At 38.8% G+C, this 17,854-nt stretch overlaps 1 protein-coding gene and 1 non-coding gene across 2 annotated transcripts in view; both read left to right on the top strand.

Moving 5' to 3' along the window:
• Positions 1–486: 486 nt before the first annotated feature.
• Positions 487–17,854, top strand: part of STAB2 (stabilin 2) — a 182,662-nt gene continuing 165,294 nt past the window's right edge. The window contains exons 1-3 of the mRNA XM_054443474.1: positions 487–771; positions 4,097–4,230; positions 8,332–8,447. Of these exons, the coding sequence (XP_054299449.1) occupies positions 694–771; positions 4,097–4,230; positions 8,332–8,447 (328 nt within the window). The 5' untranslated portion in view covers positions 487–693. The remainder of the gene's footprint in view (positions 772–4,096; positions 4,231–8,331; positions 8,448–17,854) is intronic.
• On the top strand, positions 5,303–5,432 carry LOC129011048 (U8 small nucleolar RNA). Its single transcript, XR_008493180.1, has one exon. It is a non-coding gene; the product is annotated as a U8 small nucleolar RNA (small nucleolar RNA).

Here is a 17,854-nt window from a genome sequence, read left to right on the forward strand (position 1 = left end):
GCTTTAGATCTGAAACTTAAAGCGTAAGATTGACCCTACAGGCTCAGTCACTTGTTTCTGAAGTGGCATGGAAAAGAAGAAAGAATGAGTCAAAAACCCACCTGTCAGCATCTGCAAGGAGACTTTTTTTGCAGTAGAGTTTACCCAGGGCGAAGCCACCACCTCCTGCAAGGTTTCTGCAACATTCATTCCATACCTGGGACCGTGCTCACTTATGGGCACTCCCCCAACCTGCCGGACAGCAAGCTTGGACCTTTACATTGGCACCAAAAGGCCTGCAGTGTTCCATGGCGTGGTTGTGGAAACGTTGGCAGGGCCGCAGGGCAGCAGTAGGCAGGACTAGAGGTGGGGGCAGAGTAGAGGAGAGGCAGGAACGTTCTGAGAGCTTCACAGGCACAAAAATCCCGGGCCAAGCCTCTGCCTCAGCCCCTGCAGGATATCCTGTCATTCAGCAGGATATATAGACCATTTACAGTGGCCAATTTCACCAAGACTCCTGGATTTGCCATTTTTCCTTTCTGAAGGCAGATCTCACCTATCTCCTGGTTCGATCTAGGAAAAAGGAAAGGAAGGGATTTAAAAGTAAATAGTGAAATGAGAAAGAATTCACTGGGAGTTTATCAAACTAAGTTAAAATAGCTAAGTCAGCCTGACAGGTGCTTGGCACAGAAAAGGAGCAAATATTTCCTCATCATGCTACAACATTTAGTGATTTTTTGTCTCGGATTCGTTGTACAAAATTTCTGCTCCCCAGCTGAAACTACAGGGCAGGTAAGAGGAGACTTTCATATTTTTCATTTGTTAATTGTCATGATATGTTCAAAAGCTTGTTGTTTTCCTCTATTGTTATGGGTAAAGGGTGAAATCTGGACTTTATAAAATACAGAGAATGTTTGTGGAGACTAAGTCCTAATTGTGGTGCACCATCTTTCTGAAGGTGTGCTAACCCACTTGCTGCTCTTCCTGTGCTAAAGTGCCCCGCTGTTGTTGGAATCTCTAATTTTAGTGCTAACGATCCTCTTTCCAGTGCAGCTGTTGGCATCTTGTTTTTCATTTGTTCTAATAGTCTCATTACTGTGAATATCTACCATCCCATCTTCCTGACTGTAGAAAATAACTATGGCTGTGGAGAGATGGTCTGGGGAATTCCAGGGTGGCTATCTCAGTAAGGAACACAAGTATCAGAAATATTTCCAAAATCATCAGGCCTTCACTCTTTCATCTCTTCTGCCTTCCACAGAGCTGTAGTAAAAGTTCCCAGGGAGGTCTTACCAGTAGCCCCTATGAAGTACATCAGCACACCGAACCCTCAAGCAAGCTCAGCAAGGTGTCATCACAGAGTGACGCCAGCTGTCAGTGAGACAGCATATGATTTCTGATCCATCAAGAATGAATCTTAACCATGATTCTGCACCTGTGCCAGGCAAATTTTTATCAACACCAATTTTATTACAGTTGGCTGCATGCTCTGATAATGTTTTCATGAAAATATGGGAAGATGGCCTAATGGCCAAGTGCTCCAGCTTTGAAATTTGGTCGGGGTGAGTTTGAACTGTGGATCTCATTTTTCTGTTTAACAAATAGGTCTGAGGATCAGTCATGATCGTCCACAGCTGTTTGACCCTGAGCAAGTTTTTTAATCTCTTCAAGCTTCAGTCTCGCCCCTGACAGTGCTCCACAAATGATAGTAATTACCATCACCATCATCATCTTCTTAATCACCATCATCATCATCATTATCACCAAGTGTTTGCATTCATGCAGAAATCAGACCTTAACTAATTTAAATAAGCTGCATTTACTTTTCAGAGAGGACAACTTTGTAAATACTGTATGAGAGAGACAATGAGCCTTTTCATTTGAAAAGGGCAATTTGAAGGTCAAGATGTTTCTTAAGAAGAAGGTTTTAAATCTAGCCCACAAAGAAAGAAAAGACAAAGTACTGTAACCCCACATACTTATCCAAATGTGAAACCCTCATGTAAAGAAAAGCCTGCTTTAAGAAAAAAATGTGGAGGTGTCCTGACAATTAAAGGAGGTTAATTCAAACTCTGTCTAAGTGTAGCTTTTATTATTACTCAATAAAGAACCTTCTAGTGCTATTTTGGTTCATGATGATCACCAAATGAAAACTCCTGGTAAAAATAGAAATTTCAGTTTTCTATACTCCACTCAGGTGCAGGAAAGAGAAAGGGCTAATCAAGGAATCACAAGACCAGTAACTCGCAGGGTGACCTTGGGCAAGTCACTACAACACCCCTCACCTCAGTTTTCTTCCAGCTAAAATGAGGATGATGATGCCTGCACTGAAGATCAAATAAGAGGATACCTCTGAATGGATGCATAACCAATAATCGTTCTGAAGATGTAAAGTTTCTTTTTATGCAGGCTTTATATATTTCAATGAACTTAGAAGCAGTGGTGACATTTCCATCATGCCTAACCTATTATTGGGCCCGTGGATGAGCTGTGGGATAATATAGAAGCATGAGACATAATCCTGCCCAAGAAGAAGCCTACCTCTTTCTGCTCTGTCCTACGGCCTAAAGCAAACCTGTTCAAAAAGCAGGGCCTCAAAATGTGTTGGTAATGTCTTTTTTGATTGGCAGGTCCTTTCTGCCTTCCCAGGAAATGCCTGGATTAGACTCCTTGCCCTGGAAAGGTCAAGGTTTGGGGTTCAAGAGATCCTGCCCCTTCTCTCTACTAACTGCTCTATGCTCAGTTTTACCTCAGCATGTTGGCACAGCATATTTCTAAGAGTTAAGCAAATAAGAATCAGGTGTCTTTTAATGGAGTGCAAAAACCAACAAAATTGTGCTCCACTGGGCCAGCCACAGGAAGAGTAGAAGTTGAGAAAAGGAAGAAAAATGAGTGTGGTTTTGTGAAAGAGGTAGTGTGAAACAGGGCCTTGAAAGATATGATTCAGCAGCCCAGTGAGAACATGGCAGTTAGGAGAGGAAACAGGCACAAAGGTGAGTGAAGAGTTACAGCAGCCAGCATTCACCACCTGTGATACTTCAGACATTTTTGCCAGGAGATTTGCACCTGCTTAAATGACCGTCATCATTTAAAGGTCTCAATAACCTCAAGAGTGGTTATTAATATCTCCTCTTTATAGGTGATGGCAAAGGGTAATTACGTAATTCATTCAAGATTGTACACTTAGCAAGATATAGAGTTTGACTCCAAACTTAGGTCTTTTGATCCCCAAGTTTAGTCTCTCTTTGTTGTACAAAGCTGCTCCATCTTAAGCTTGATGGGGAAATGAAGAAAAGTTGAGGAAAGGGAGGCATCTCTCGGGGAGGATCAGCCTCGGCATTATGAGCAACAGGGGATCCTAAAGACAGTGTCAAATTGGGTCTGGATCATTCAATTTAGTAGTTACATCTCCACCACCTTATGTTGCTAAATAACTGTTTCTAGTGCGTCTGATTTCCCCAGTTCATTCGTTTAATCAACAAGTATTCACAGAGCACTGCTATGCGTCAGATACTATTTTAGGGCTTAGGTACAACAGTGGACAAAACAGAGAAACATCCCTGCTCTCTGGGAGTCTACTTTTCAGTTGGATTGTAATCTAAAGATTGCAAATATCTTTGAAACAGTAACTGTATCCTCCACGGCACTGGCACAGTGCTGGCTCCAGAACAGACATTCCTGTGGAATCAATGATGAAAGAACATCCTAGAGATCTGCTGATCTATGACCAATTGACCTCGAATAACCTGCTTTACGAATTTTTCACTTGAGAGTGTATTCTGCAATATATTTCAGGTTCCCCACTTGGATAAATGTGGGTAATAACATTATCTTACCTTGCTAGACTTCGGACTCTAGCTCAGGTATGGCCAATGTATGGTACAAACAGTGGCTCTTCTTTCACCTACAGCCATGGCAGACATTGCTTATTGATCTCAATACTCTTTCCAGATAAGATTGAAAGGAGCAAACCAGTCATTACCAATCAACCTTATCACCATCCCTGACGTTCCATTGAGATGATTGGAGACATTCCAGTGGAGAAGATTGGCCATGCTAGATGTTTTGCAAGACTCTGATAACAGAAATTAATGTTCTTTTTTTTATATTTACACAGGCAAGAAGATGTGATAGGAAGTCTCTTCTTACAATTAGGACCGAGTGCCGATCCTGTGCTCTTAACCTTGGAGTCAAGTGCCCGGATGGTTACACCAAGATTACCAGTGGCTCTGTAGGGGTTCGAGATTGCAGGTACTCATGAGAAAATAAACGTGATGGAACTATGAATCCAACTTGAAAGTCCCTGTCTCAAAAACTGCAAAGCATTTCCATGACTTTTCTCTTGCTCTAAGACAATAAGCCCAAACTTAGGTAACTCACAATTTATGAACTTAAGTCTAAAATATATATCGTTGGCCAGGTGTGGTGGTTCATGCCTGTAATCCCAGCACTCTGGGAGGCCGAGATGGGAGGATCACTTAAGATCAGTAGTTCAAGACCAACCTGTCCAACATGGTGAAAACTCATCTCTACTAAAAATACAAAAATTAGCCAGGCCTGGTAGCACCTGCCTGTAATCCCAGCTACTCAGGAGCTTGAGGCACGAGAATCACTTGAACCCAGGAGGAGGAAGTTGCAGTGAGCCGAGATTGAGCCACTGCACTCCAGCCTGGGTGACAGAGTGAAACTATATCTCAAAAAATAAAATATATATTGTTATTCATTCACATTTTAATACAAAATTGACTTATCTTGTATTGCACATAAACATTCTCTTTTCATTTTGCCTGTATTTTGAAACTCTGGGTTTTATTTAATTTGGAAAGAATTCTAGTCTTGAATGTGTTAAAAGCCTTGAGTGTGATAGTCATCTCTTTTGCTATGGACCTTGATACTAATTAGAAGTCGAAGAAGGGGGAAAGATGAATTGCAGCACGGTTGCATTTTATGTAAACTTTGCATTCTTGAAGACCTCTTGGGATTCAAAAACTCTGATAATTCAAGGCTAATTCTGGCAAAGGATGACAAGTGGTTCCGCTCACTAGCTAATGGGTGCAGCCATGGGGCTCAACTGCAAATGCAATTTGTATTTGCTCAGCCTGTTTATTTAGAAATTAGATAGTACTCAATGAGTTTGCTTTTAATTCTGGGTGGGAGGATTTTTTTTTTATTTTGCATGAAATGAAACCTTAACACTATTATATCACACTATTTTAAATTCACATTTGCTTAATGTGACCACACTATATTCTAAAATCAAAATCATCATTTTAAATAAAAGTTTCCCAGCATTAACTAACCTAGAATTAGCAAGCAGTGGGTATCATCAGATGGGATAATTTTTACCTGTTCCTCCTTTTGGAGGTTAGATTCTAATACGATGATTGGAGTTCGTATGGTACGTGATTAATGTCTGCATAATCAGGACTTGTAACACCTTGATTGCTTCTGAGTCTTTCTGAAAAAAAAAAAAAAAAAAAAAATAGCAAGCATATGCAACAGTTAACACTCAATTACCAAAGCTGAAAACTTTTTTGTACTGGCTACTTTTTTGTTCATTGCCAAGGTGGACACTTGGTTATATTCCAACACACAAACACACAAGCACACACACACATACACGCACACACACAGGATAAAATTTTTGCATTCAGAAATGTTTTAGATTTAATAACTTTGGTCTATCATTCATCTATGCTGGAACAAACTCAAGATTGGTTCTTTTGTTTTATGTTCTTTGGATCTGTTTAAAAATCACCTTATTGAGATATTACTGACGTACAAAAACCTGGACATTCTTGATGTACACAACTTGATGAGTTTGAAGATAAGTACAATCCATGAAACCAACACCACAATCAGTGTCATAAACATATCCATCATCTTCAAAAGTTTTCTCCCCCCTCTTTTTTGTGGTAAGAACGCTTAACATAAGATCTCTTCTCTTTGCAATGTTTAAGCATATATTACGTTATTGTTTAGGCACTAAATCTCTAGAATGTTTTCATCTTTCGTAGCAAAATTTTGTACCCTGCAAACAATACCTTCCCATTTTCTCATCCTTCCAACCCTTAACAACCACCATTCCATTCTATTTATATTCCTCATATAGGTGGGATCATATAGTATTTCTTCTTCTGTGTCTAGCTTATTTCACTTAGCATGATATCTTCTAGGTTCATCCATGTTGTCGCAAGTTACAAGATTTCCTTCTTGTTAAGGGCTGAGTAATATTTCAGCATATGTATATACCACATTTTCTTTATCCATTCATCCATTGATGGATGTTTATGTTGCTTCCATGTCTTGGCTATTGTGAATAATGCTGCAGTGAACATGAGAGTGAAGCGATCTCTTTAAGATCCTAATTTCAATTTTTTTGGATATATAACCAGAAGTAGGATTAATGGATCATATGGTAGTTTTATTTTTAATTTTTGAAGGACCTCCATACTTTTTTCTATAGCAGTTATACCAATTTACATTCTCACCAACAGTGTACAGGTGTTCCCTTTTCTCCACATCCTTGCCAACACTTGTTGCCTTTTGTTTCATGCTTTTTATAATAACCATCATAATAGCTGTGAGGACGTATCTCACTGTGGTTTTGATTTGCCTTTCCCTGCTGTTTAGTGATGTTGAGCACCTTTTTATACACCTATTGGCCACTTGTATTCTTTCAAAATTAGTTCCTGAAGGGATATTTGGTCCTGCCCTTGGACTCTCCTTCTGCCTACCTTTGTGAAGAGGTGTCCCTGCCACTATTCTCAACCATTCAAAAAAAGTCATTTCTATCCCCAACTTGACTGTTCATAAAGTGTGTGACTGTGCTGTTAATCAGCTATATTTCAAGGACGGGTTTGGGAGGACAACCTTGAATTCCTCATCACGTTATTCTTAACAGCAGCCCAGTTGAAAGAAATGGAAAGAAACAACATTTATGAAGGATTGTCTCTAGATACACTAAGTCTAATCCTAGAATAAGCCATGCCTGCAGAGATCCCTTTAAATAGACAATAGTGTTTAACCTCCATAGAATTGTTATTCCAGAACTATATCTCAGCTGGCACTAGAAACTCTTCTAAGGAACTCATCATTGTATCTCCTACAAGGATATTGTGGGAAATGTTCCTTGCTGCATTATACTGCCTTTGCCACAGGCATTTCTACATCTGCAATATCTCCAATAAATATGCTAAGCCTGAGCAATGAGTTTGCTTTAAATCCACACATACTGTGCATTTTGTAACTCATGATCTCTCCCTTCCTGCATTGACTGCTAGGACACTCAGTGATAAGTTTTAGATATACTTCTAGCATGTGCCTAGGCCTTAATATTTATTTCATCTACTAACTTCACTTCTGATATCACTTTACATATTTCCCCCGTATGTTCATTGTTCTCTGATTTTTTCATCCATTTCTCACAATTAAAAATAATCATAATTAAGTTTTATGCTACCTAGAAAGCCAAATGTGTTCCAGCTAGATATTTTTTTTATTATACTTTAAGTTTTAGGGTACATGTGCACAATGTGCAGGTTAGTTACATATGTATACATGTGCCATGCTGGTGTGCTGCACCCATTAACTCGTCATTTAGCATTAGGTATATCTCCTAATGCTGTCCCTCCCCCCTCCCCCCACCCCACAACAGTCCCCAGAGTGTGATGTTCCCCTTCCTGTGTCCGTGAGTGCTCATTGTTCAATTCCCATCTATGAGTGAGGACATGCGGTGTTTGGTTTTTTGTCCTTGTGATAGTTTACTGAGAATGATGATTTCCAATTTCATCCATGTCCCTACAAAGGACATGAACTCATCCTTTTTTATGGCTGCATAGTATTCCATGGTGTATATGTGCCACATTTTCTTAATCCAGTCTATCACTGATGGACATTTGGGTTGGTTCCAAGTCTTTGCTATTGTGAATAGTGCCACAATAAACATATGTGTGCATGTGTCTTTATAGCAGCATGATTTATAGTCCTTTGGGTATATACCCAGTAATGGGATGGCTGGGTCAAATGATATTTCTAGTCCTAGATCCCTGAGGAATCACCACACTGACTTCCACAATGGTTGAACTAGTTTACAGTCCCACCAACAGTGTAAAAGTGTTCCTATTTCTCCACATCCTCTCCAGCACCTGTTGTTTCCTGACTTTTTAATGATTGCCATTCTAACTGGTGTGAGACGCTATCTCATTGTAGTTTTGATTTGCATTTCTCCATCTAGATATTTTTAACTGTAGATAAGTATTAAGACCTAAATTGAAAGCTAAGGCAATTCTACCACCTAGAGTAACTGCATTGCTCTTATCGTGGGTTAATGTCCTCTTTTTACCCTCCAAGGTACACGTTTGAGGTCAGAACATACTCTCTGTCTCTCCCTGGATGCCGCCATATTTGTAGGAAGGACTATCTCCAACCTCAGTGTTGTCCTGGTCACTGGGGCCCAGACTGTATAGGTAAGTGGCACAATGCTTGGACTTTGAGACTTGCTTCTTGGTATCTCATTGCAAAGAAAATTGAGATGAAGGAAGCCCAATAAAAAGAAGAATGTTAACATCCGTTTGTAGAAATTTCTGTGTTAGTCTATATGTAGAAAATCTTTCTTGCCCTGTTAGCTTTCACAAAGCAATCTGCTTTACTGCTGATAGAGATCTCTCTTTAAGAGAATTCCCTTATAAGCCAGAAAAAGGGACAATTGAAAGGATACCCATTTTTTATTTTAAAAGATATTTGCAAAAGAAAGGAAGTTAAAACCTGGGCTATTAGGACCCCCAAATACAATTTTCTTTAAGAAGAAATTTTGTTACAATGTCTCAAAGACTGTAGTTATTGTTTGGCAACCAAAATAATAATTAAATATTCTAAAAATTTGTTTTAGGATGGAATATCAAACTTTAAAGTGGTAGACTTAAGACACATTAGGGTAAAGAAACTGTGTAAAGTTCATTGTGTAGAGATGCAAATACACATATACATAAAAATTAATTCTGACCAGGTTTTACTGTAAACAAAACTACTAGCAAAGTCTGAATCAATGGTATAGTTAGACTTCTGCAATCAAGCATAGCATTTGATAGCTGAAATTGAACTTTTATCCTTAGTATAGATACTAACACTCAAATAGTGACTGAGTCATTTCTACCTGTGGAAATTACGTAAAGTTTTCTCTTTTTGGTAGGAAAAAATCAGGTATTTTAATTTATGACTTTGCAATTCATTCCCCATCTTCTTAGATGTAATGAAAACATCTCCTTAGGATCCACATAAAAGGAGAGATTAGTTCTCTTTTGCTTTGTTTTTTTTCCTGATTAAAGTAATACAAGCAAATTATATACAGCTTGTAAAGTTTGAAAGGTATAAAGAAAGAAAAAATATCAATTTGTATTCTGTCGCATATAGGAAACCTTAAATATTTTGGCATGTTTCAGTCTTGGGTTTTTTTCCATATAACTTGTAAATAGTTGAATCCATACTGTATGTATAATGTCTTTCGGGTTTTTTGTTTCTTTATTTGTGTTTTTAACTAACGATTAAATGAATAAATGCTTCTATTTACTCAATATTGCTGACATTAGGTACCAGAGAGGTACTCTATATTACCAGATGTAATTTTTAAAACAAATCTTTGAGTTAGACATTTTTATCCCCATTTTGCCTATGAGAAATCAGATTTTAAAATTATATTTTGCCAGTTTCCTTTGGACTGGTAAGTGATAAAGCAAGTTCAAGTTCAAAGTTGCTGGCACCAAAGCCTACCTCTTTCTGCTCTGTCCTACTGCCTAGAGCAAACCTGTTCAAAAAGCAGGGCCTCAAAATGTGTTGGTAATGTCTTTTTTGATTGGCAGGTCCTTTCTGCCTTCCCAGGAAATGCCTGGATTAGACTCCTTGCCCTGGAAAGATCAAGGTTTGGGGTTCAAGAGATCCTGCCGCTTCTGTCTACTAACTGCTCTATGCTCAGTTTTACCTTAGCATGTTGGCACAGCATATTTCTAAGAGTTAAGCAAATAAGAATCAGGTGTCTTTTAAAGCAATTAACTCAGTGTTAATCAAATGCAGTGTCTTTTAAAGCAATTAACTCAGACTTCCAGATTTTAAGAACATTTTTTGTGCCAAATGTGGTCATGGTCATGTCTAGTTCTCATAGACATTTTGATATAATAGAAAGAGCTTTTAGATTTGCTTTTCTCTTTCTAACCCATAAAAACAAATCTGATGCTAAGTTATTAATCAGACACATTGAAGACAAGGAACGGCTTTGTCAAAGATGCAGTACAAAAGTCAGCATGTCCAACATATGAATGACAGAAAACAGCCAGGAGGGCAAAAGAACACTGGGCCAGCAGCTAGAACTTCATTCCACCACTTACTGGTTGGGGCAAGTGACTTTCTGCCTACTCCTTATTCTCCTCATCTGTCAAATGGGGGCTAAAAGTCCTACTTTACAAAACTGTAGTTGAGATTTTAAAACATTAACCTAGGTGATAAGACTTGGCAAAGTCTATGACCAAAAGAAGGAACTTTATAAGTGTTTAATGAATAAATGAATGGGTGACTCAAAGTCAAAACAGACTTCTGATAATGAAAGATGAATAAAATGACACTCCTCTGAACCCTTTTTTAACAGTGGGTAACTCTTAAAGCATGAGTAGGCAAAAAGGATTCAAGATCTTTTAGCAGGTTTATGCCATCACACTGTGCTATGTGCAGGCCAATGAGGCAAGGTTCACATCTACAACCAAAAGAGTCCAAAAAGGTAGCTGGGCATGGTGGCATGCACCTCTAATCCCAGCTACTTGGGAGACTGAGGCTGGAGAATCACTTGGGAGGCAGAGGTTGCAATGAGCCAAGATCATGCCACTGCACTCCAGCCTGGGTAACAGAGTGAGACCCTATGTCAAAAAAAAAAAAAAAAAAAAAGAGTCCAAAAGGGCTCTTTGAATGTTCAAACATTTCCTTCAAACAGGCCTCAAAGCCAGAGAAGCAAAACATGAAAACTGAGGCCTGGACATTATTTCTACTGTCCTTTCCCTGGGGCAAAACGGTACTCCCCTTTATCTTCATCTTCCAGACACATTAGATGTCTCGAAAGGCTTCCTTCCTTTGGCTAGGGAAAGAGATAAAACCTCTACTTGGCAGTATATTTCACCTCCCACATTTTGTGGTGATGAAAAGCAAGACCTTGACTATCACTTTACATTTCCGTAAGGATAAGGCCATTTCAGAGCTGCTGACACGGGTCTATCCTTCTTTCTGAGGAAGCACATTCCCAAGCTCCAGAATGGCCTTGTTTCCAAAGCAAATGGAACATCCACTTCCTTTTTAATGCATTGACAAACACATTCATATGTAACACTTCTGGGTTATTTCAAAAATTACTTTAATATATCTCACTCAAATTGGGAAATCACCCTATGGTCAATGCTGAAAACTTGGAGAAGGTAAAGAAGCACAATGAAAAAAAATTACTATCATCTTCTAAAATTAAGAATAAAGCATGAATTCTTACTTGGGAAAAAAAAATAATATTATCTTGACATAAGGAAGGTGTTTCTACCTGAATGTAACCTGCTTCTCCCTAATTAAAATTTACAATACTTTATCAAATGTGCACATGGAGATCTTTCCTCATTAGCACAAAAATACATTTTTACTTTGAAACTTAATCATGTCTGAACAGCCAATATTCTATTTGGGATGACATCGATTTTTTAATTTGAACATCCTACTTTTTTTTTTTTTATTCTGCCATGAACGTTAATGGATTTGTGTAACAACTCAAAGTAATGGAAAATGAACATGTGCAAAGGAGTTACACCCAAACTCAATTGCAGACAAAACAATCTGATTATTTCAAAAAGAAATAGTCTTGATTTTTCTTTTTTAGGTCAATGTCATCGAATTATCTAAATTTATTTTTTATATCATGTTATTTGCATTTCCAGGCCTCTTTTTCTTTCTCACTGCATTTTTCTTGCCATTCACTACCCAGGTTACAAATAATAGGCCACAGGGATTTGAAACCATCCTTTTAGGCATTTCCTTTTTTGCTCTGAGAGACAAATAATGAGGAGTTCACTTAAAGAACATATTTCACTTCAGTTTCCCAGGCAGACAAATCCAACAAGAGCTATAAATGGAATACTGGGGCATATTTTCTGCCTAGCACTGTGCACCAAGCTTTTAAACAAAGGTGGTGACATGGAATAGGCACCTCTAGAGTTTCTTAGGAGTTAAAGTTACAGAGAAGTCCCTGGTCTCTTGTGGGGCAGGAAGTGTATTATCTTCCTTTAAAGAAACAGACCAGCTGATGATTTGCTGACAGCTTATAATGGTAAAGCCTCCTGCGTTAGGAAAGTCAGGATGCAAGAGACCACCAGAGTAGTGGTGACCCAAGGAAATGTGATAATGACCTAGAGTAGTCTTATCAGCTTCTTGAGCCTCACAATGCATTGGAAACATGCCCTTGTAGCAAATTATATAATATGTCTTTCAAGCATAATTGCTAAGAATGTCAATTTTACCATAGTTTTCTCTAATGGGGGCCTGAGATGATAGAAAATGATTTGAAAAGCAGGAAATAAATTACACTTTTTCCTTAAAATTTTATTTAAAAACCAAATGAGCTGTTTTCATAAATTGTTAAAACAATCTATCTAGGCCATAAAATGAGGATTCCTCATACCCCCACATTCCTGCTACCTTTTCTCCCAAGTTCCTTCCAGCGTTGGCCAGCTCATAAAAAAATCAAGCATTTATTAAGCACTTTCTACATTCTGCAAACAATCAGATATATGATAGACCCCATTCCCAATCACATGTATGATAGGTCCCTATCCCCAAGGAGCTCACAGACTAATAAGGGAAATTGACATGGGAGCAGAGGAGGAAAAACAGTTGTACCTGTGAGCCCAGGTGAGGACACTGGGACTTTGAGGAGTTTTGCAGCCTGTCCAAAGAGAACCAGCTAATAAGTGTGGAGCCACACCAGGAAGCAGGGACTGTCTCACTGCAGACCCCAGTTCTAACTCATTACTCTCTCCTGCTTTCCAAAATACCTGGTTGTGTTGCAGGCTCAACTTCTAGGAAGGTAGCCGTCCTCTAACTAGCCCACCCCTGGAATTCTTGCTTCCACCATTAGCTGGGTGCCTGCTCTGCCTGGGGTTGGTTCCATGACACCTGAGCTCCCTTCTGAGAGGCAGCATGGTTTTACAGTAAGATTGCAGACTCCAGAGTCAGATTTCCTGGCTTCCATTCCCAGCTTTATTCTATTTCAGTTCTGAGATTCACTCCCTCTGCAGGGTTGGCAGATTTAGCAAATAATAATACAGAGCACCCAGTTCTATTTGAATTTCAGATAACCAACTAATCTGCAAACAATATTTGGGATGTACTTATGCTAAAACAATATTCATTGCCTATCTGAAATTTAAATCTAACTGGGTATCCTATATTTTACCTGGTAACCCTATTCTTTGGCACTATCTTCCTCATCTATAAAATAGAAATGATGATGCTAACACACCTACCTTCCAAAGACTGCACTGAGGATTAGGTGAGCTAGTATGTGCAAAGTACTTAGGATGTGCCTGGTGGATGGTAAGCCTCCAGAACATGTTGGTTAGCATTTCTGTCTTTTGTGTTTCTCGGATCACCAGTGGGCCTCTTTATTTCAGGGAGTGTTTACTGACTTGATTTTATATTCTAAAGTGCTGACCTGTTATACTCTGCCTTCAGGCTTAAGGACTCAAATTCTTAAGTTAAGCCTGATTGCAATGCCAGTTCCAACTCTTAACGACCATGTAATCTTGGGCAAATTACCTCGCTTCGCTATTCTTACCTATAATCTGAGTGATGAAGATAATGATGATACCTTCCTCATTTAGATGTGAGAATGAGAACATACATGAAAAGTGGTTGGCAATAGTACATGCTCAATAAATTCTCTCATTAAGCTGATAACTAATTTCCTACATAGTTTCAGCAGTTTGGTAAGGACATTTCTGTACATCTCATTTCTTTGTGTAGCTTATGGTCCCATATGTGTATTTTTTTTCTCATGATTGTCTGCCTTTCTATGGATGGACCCAATGGGTCACACTGATGTCTCAGGCCACAGCAAAGGCCTGTCCTTGAGGAGTGTAAGGAAGGTGGTCTCTTACTCAGCTACAGTTTGCTACAACAAAATACTATAGACTGAGTGGCTGAAACAACAGATGTGTGTTGAGTGAGAGAAAGAGAGAGAGAGGGCACTCTAGCGCTCCAGTTTTCCTTCTTTTTATAAGGATATTGATCCCATCACAGAGACTCCACCCTGATGGTTTCATCTGAACCTAAACACCTCCCAAAGGCCCCACCTGCAAACACTATCTCATTGGATGTCAGGGGCTTCAACATATGAATTTAGGGAGACACAAACATTCAGGCCATAACAATAAGTATTCACCTTGGCCTTTCGTCCACTGGGTCACAAGCCACTAGGCAAGAGGGCTGGGCCAGGGTGAAGCACCTCCTATAGAGAAAACCTCACATCCATTGCAGAATATTTGATGTTGTGGCTCAAGAAAGCCCCCGGGAGATAGCAATTTCCAGCCAGCATATACCTTCACCCTTTGCACAGCTACAGGCAGACACCTGAAGAACTGTGGATGGATGGCAGAGCGCTTGTTTCAAAGAGGAGGATGTGTTGGGGCAGTTCTTCAGAAATAAGCACTGAAGTCGGTGCCCCCAGCCTCTTCCTGCCCACAGCAAGAGACAGGCACACTCCTTCCTGTCCTAGATAAATTTTATTTCACTTTCTTGTGAAAATATGAAGAGAAATTATTGCCAGCTTTGAAGATAATAGTAAGCATTCAACAAATGTTGAATGAATCAATTAAATGAATGTAAAAGCTATGCAAAATATTATAAGTAGTCCATACAGAGAAACAAAATTACAAGCCAGAGCTGAATGGGAATCCTTATCTCTGAGCCTAGTGGCTGTGACCTTGTTACCAAACCTTGCTAGGCTTCAGTTTCCTCTTAGATAAAATGGTGATAACAACAACTTCATAGGGCTATTGTGAGGATTAAATACTGAGATAGTACACGTAATGTGCTTGGCATGCTACCCAGGGTCTAGATTGCTAAAATAACAGCAACAACAATAAAGCAAGGGCAGCACAAAAGAGGAAAAAAAAAAGGGAGTCAAGAAACCTTTAAAGGGGCCAGGCGAGGTGGCTTGCACTGGTAATCCCAGCACTTTGGAAGGCCAAGGAGGGCGGATATCTTGACGTCAGGAGTTTGAGATCAGCCTGGCCAACACAGTGAAATTTCAGATCTACAAAAAATACAAAAATTAGCAGGGCATGGTGGTGGGTGCCAGTAATCCAAGCTACTTGGGAGGCTGAGGCACAAGAATTACTTAAACCCAGGAGGCGGAAGTTGCAGTGACCCAAGATCGCTTCACTGCACTCCAGCCTGAGTGACAGAGCGAGACTCCATGTCAAAAAGAAAAGAAAAAGAAACCCTTAAAGACCAAGGTCTGGCTTCTGGAAGGTGCTCAGCCATGCTTTGCTAGATGGCTATTTGAACCTGAAGAAATGCCTCCTGAACATTTATTTTCTTGCAACTATATTAAAACATCAAATTGAAAGATTTCTCGATTGAAAGTAGGAAATTATATAACTTACCATGTGTTTAAAAATAGACATTTATGAATCTAGTGTCTGAATTTGTTTTCCTTTCCAGTGAGAATAAACTATAGAAAAGGATATTTCTAAGGTCTAAATAGAAGTGGAATTTAATCATTTTTTGGACATTAATCACCTTTTCCACACCGGTCTTTGATACACATGATCAGTGCTAATAGATTATTTTAAAATTTATTATCATAATTTACATACAGTAAAACTCAACTTTTTAAGTATATAGCTATTCAAGCTTTGACAAACCTGAAGAGTTGTGTGGCAACCACCACAATTAAGATAGGGAACAGTTGCATATCCCCCCAAATTCTGTGTTGTCAAGCGCTCCCTCAACTCCCAATCCCTGGAAAATACTAACCTGTTTTCTGTGCCTATAATTTTGCCTTTATGTCATATAATCGGAATCATACAGTATGTACCCAGTATGTACCTTTTTAAGTCTTGTTTCTTTCCCTTGGTATAATGAATCCAAGATGCATCCATGTCATTACCTGTATCAGTAGTTTCATTCCTTTATAATCCTTTGCAGTACTCCATTCTGTGGCTAGACACAGTTTGTTTAGCCATTCACTAACTGAAAGACCTCTGGGTTTGTTTCCAGGTTGGGGCAATTAAGAATAAAGCCACCACGGACATTCACACACAGGTTTTGGGGTGAATGTAAGTTTTCATTTCATTTTGGTAAATACCTGGGAGCAGGTGTCCTGGATTGTAGAGTAAAAATATGTTCAACTTTATTAGAAACTGCCAAACTGTTTTCCAAAGTATCTATATTATTTTTCATTTCTATCAACAATGTATGAGGATTCCAGTTGTTTGGCATCCTTGCTAGCAATTGCTATAATCAGATTTTTTATAGCCATTCTAGTGGATGTGTAGTGGACTTGCATTGTAACCCATTTTAATTTGCATTTTTTTCATGTGCTTATTTGCTATTCAAATATTTTTTGGGTTTTTTGTTTTCTTATTATTGAGTTTTGAGAGTTCTTTAAATATTTAAGATATTAGATGTGTGCTTTGTAAATACTTCTTCCCAGTCTGTGTCTTGTCTTTCCAGTCTTGTAACATTGCCTTTTGAAGAGAAAACATTCTTAATTTTGATGAGGTTCAGATATATCATGCTTTTATAGATACTGCTTCTTGTATCATATCTAGAAATCTTTGACCAACCTCATATCACAAAGATTTTTTTTATATTTTCTTCTCAAAGCTTTGTAGTTTTAGGCTTTACATTTAGGTCTATCATCCATTCCAAGTTAATTCTTTTTTTGTTTGTTTGTTTTGTTGTTTTTTTTTTTGAGATGGAGTCTCGCTCTGTTTCCCAGGCTGGAGTGCAGTGGCGCAATCTCGGCTCACTGCAAGCTCCGACTCCCGGGTTCACGCCGTTCTCCTGCCTCAGCCTCCTGAGTAGCTGAGACTACAGGCGCCCACAACTACGCCTGGCTAATTTTTTGTATTTTTAGTAGAGATGAGGTTTCATCATGTTAGCCAGGATGGTCTCAATCTCCTGACCTCTTGATCTGCCCACCTCAGCCTCCCAAAGTGCTGGGATTACAGGCGTGAGCCACCACCGCACCCGGCCTATTCCAAGTTGATTCTTGTATATTGTTTGAAGTATGGATCAAGATTCATTTCTTTGCATATAGATAATTTCAAAAACTCCAGCAACATTTCTTGAAAAGATGATCATCTCCTCATCAAATTGCCTTCGGACTATCGTAGAAAATTAATTGATTGTCTATGTACAGGTCTATTTCTGGGCTCTCTCTTCTGTTCCACTGATCTATATGTCTATCCTTCCATGAATACCACACTGTCTTGATTACTATAGTGTTACAGTAAGCCTTAAAATGAAGTAGTGTAAGTCCTCCAACTTGATCTTTTTCAAAATTATTTTGCTTATTCTAGTACCTTTGCTTTTCCATTCAAGTTTAGGATCAATTTGTCAATTTCTAACAACAAAATAAGTCCTTCTAAGATTTTAATAGGAATTCCATTAAATCAATAGATGCATTTAGGGAGAACTGACATCTAAAAATATTGATTCCTCTTGTTCATAACGACAGTGTAGCTCTCCATTTACTTAGGACTTCTTTTGTTTATCACTGTTCTATAAATTTCAGCTAACAAATTTTGCAGAATTCTTATCAGATTCACACCTAAGTTCTTCATGGCTTTTG

This window comes from Pongo pygmaeus, chromosome 10 (assembly GCF_028885625.2).
Source record: "Pongo pygmaeus isolate AG05252 chromosome 10, NHGRI_mPonPyg2-v2.0_pri, whole genome shotgun sequence".
Lineage (NCBI taxonomy): Eukaryota > Metazoa > Chordata > Mammalia > Primates > Hominidae > Pongo > Pongo pygmaeus.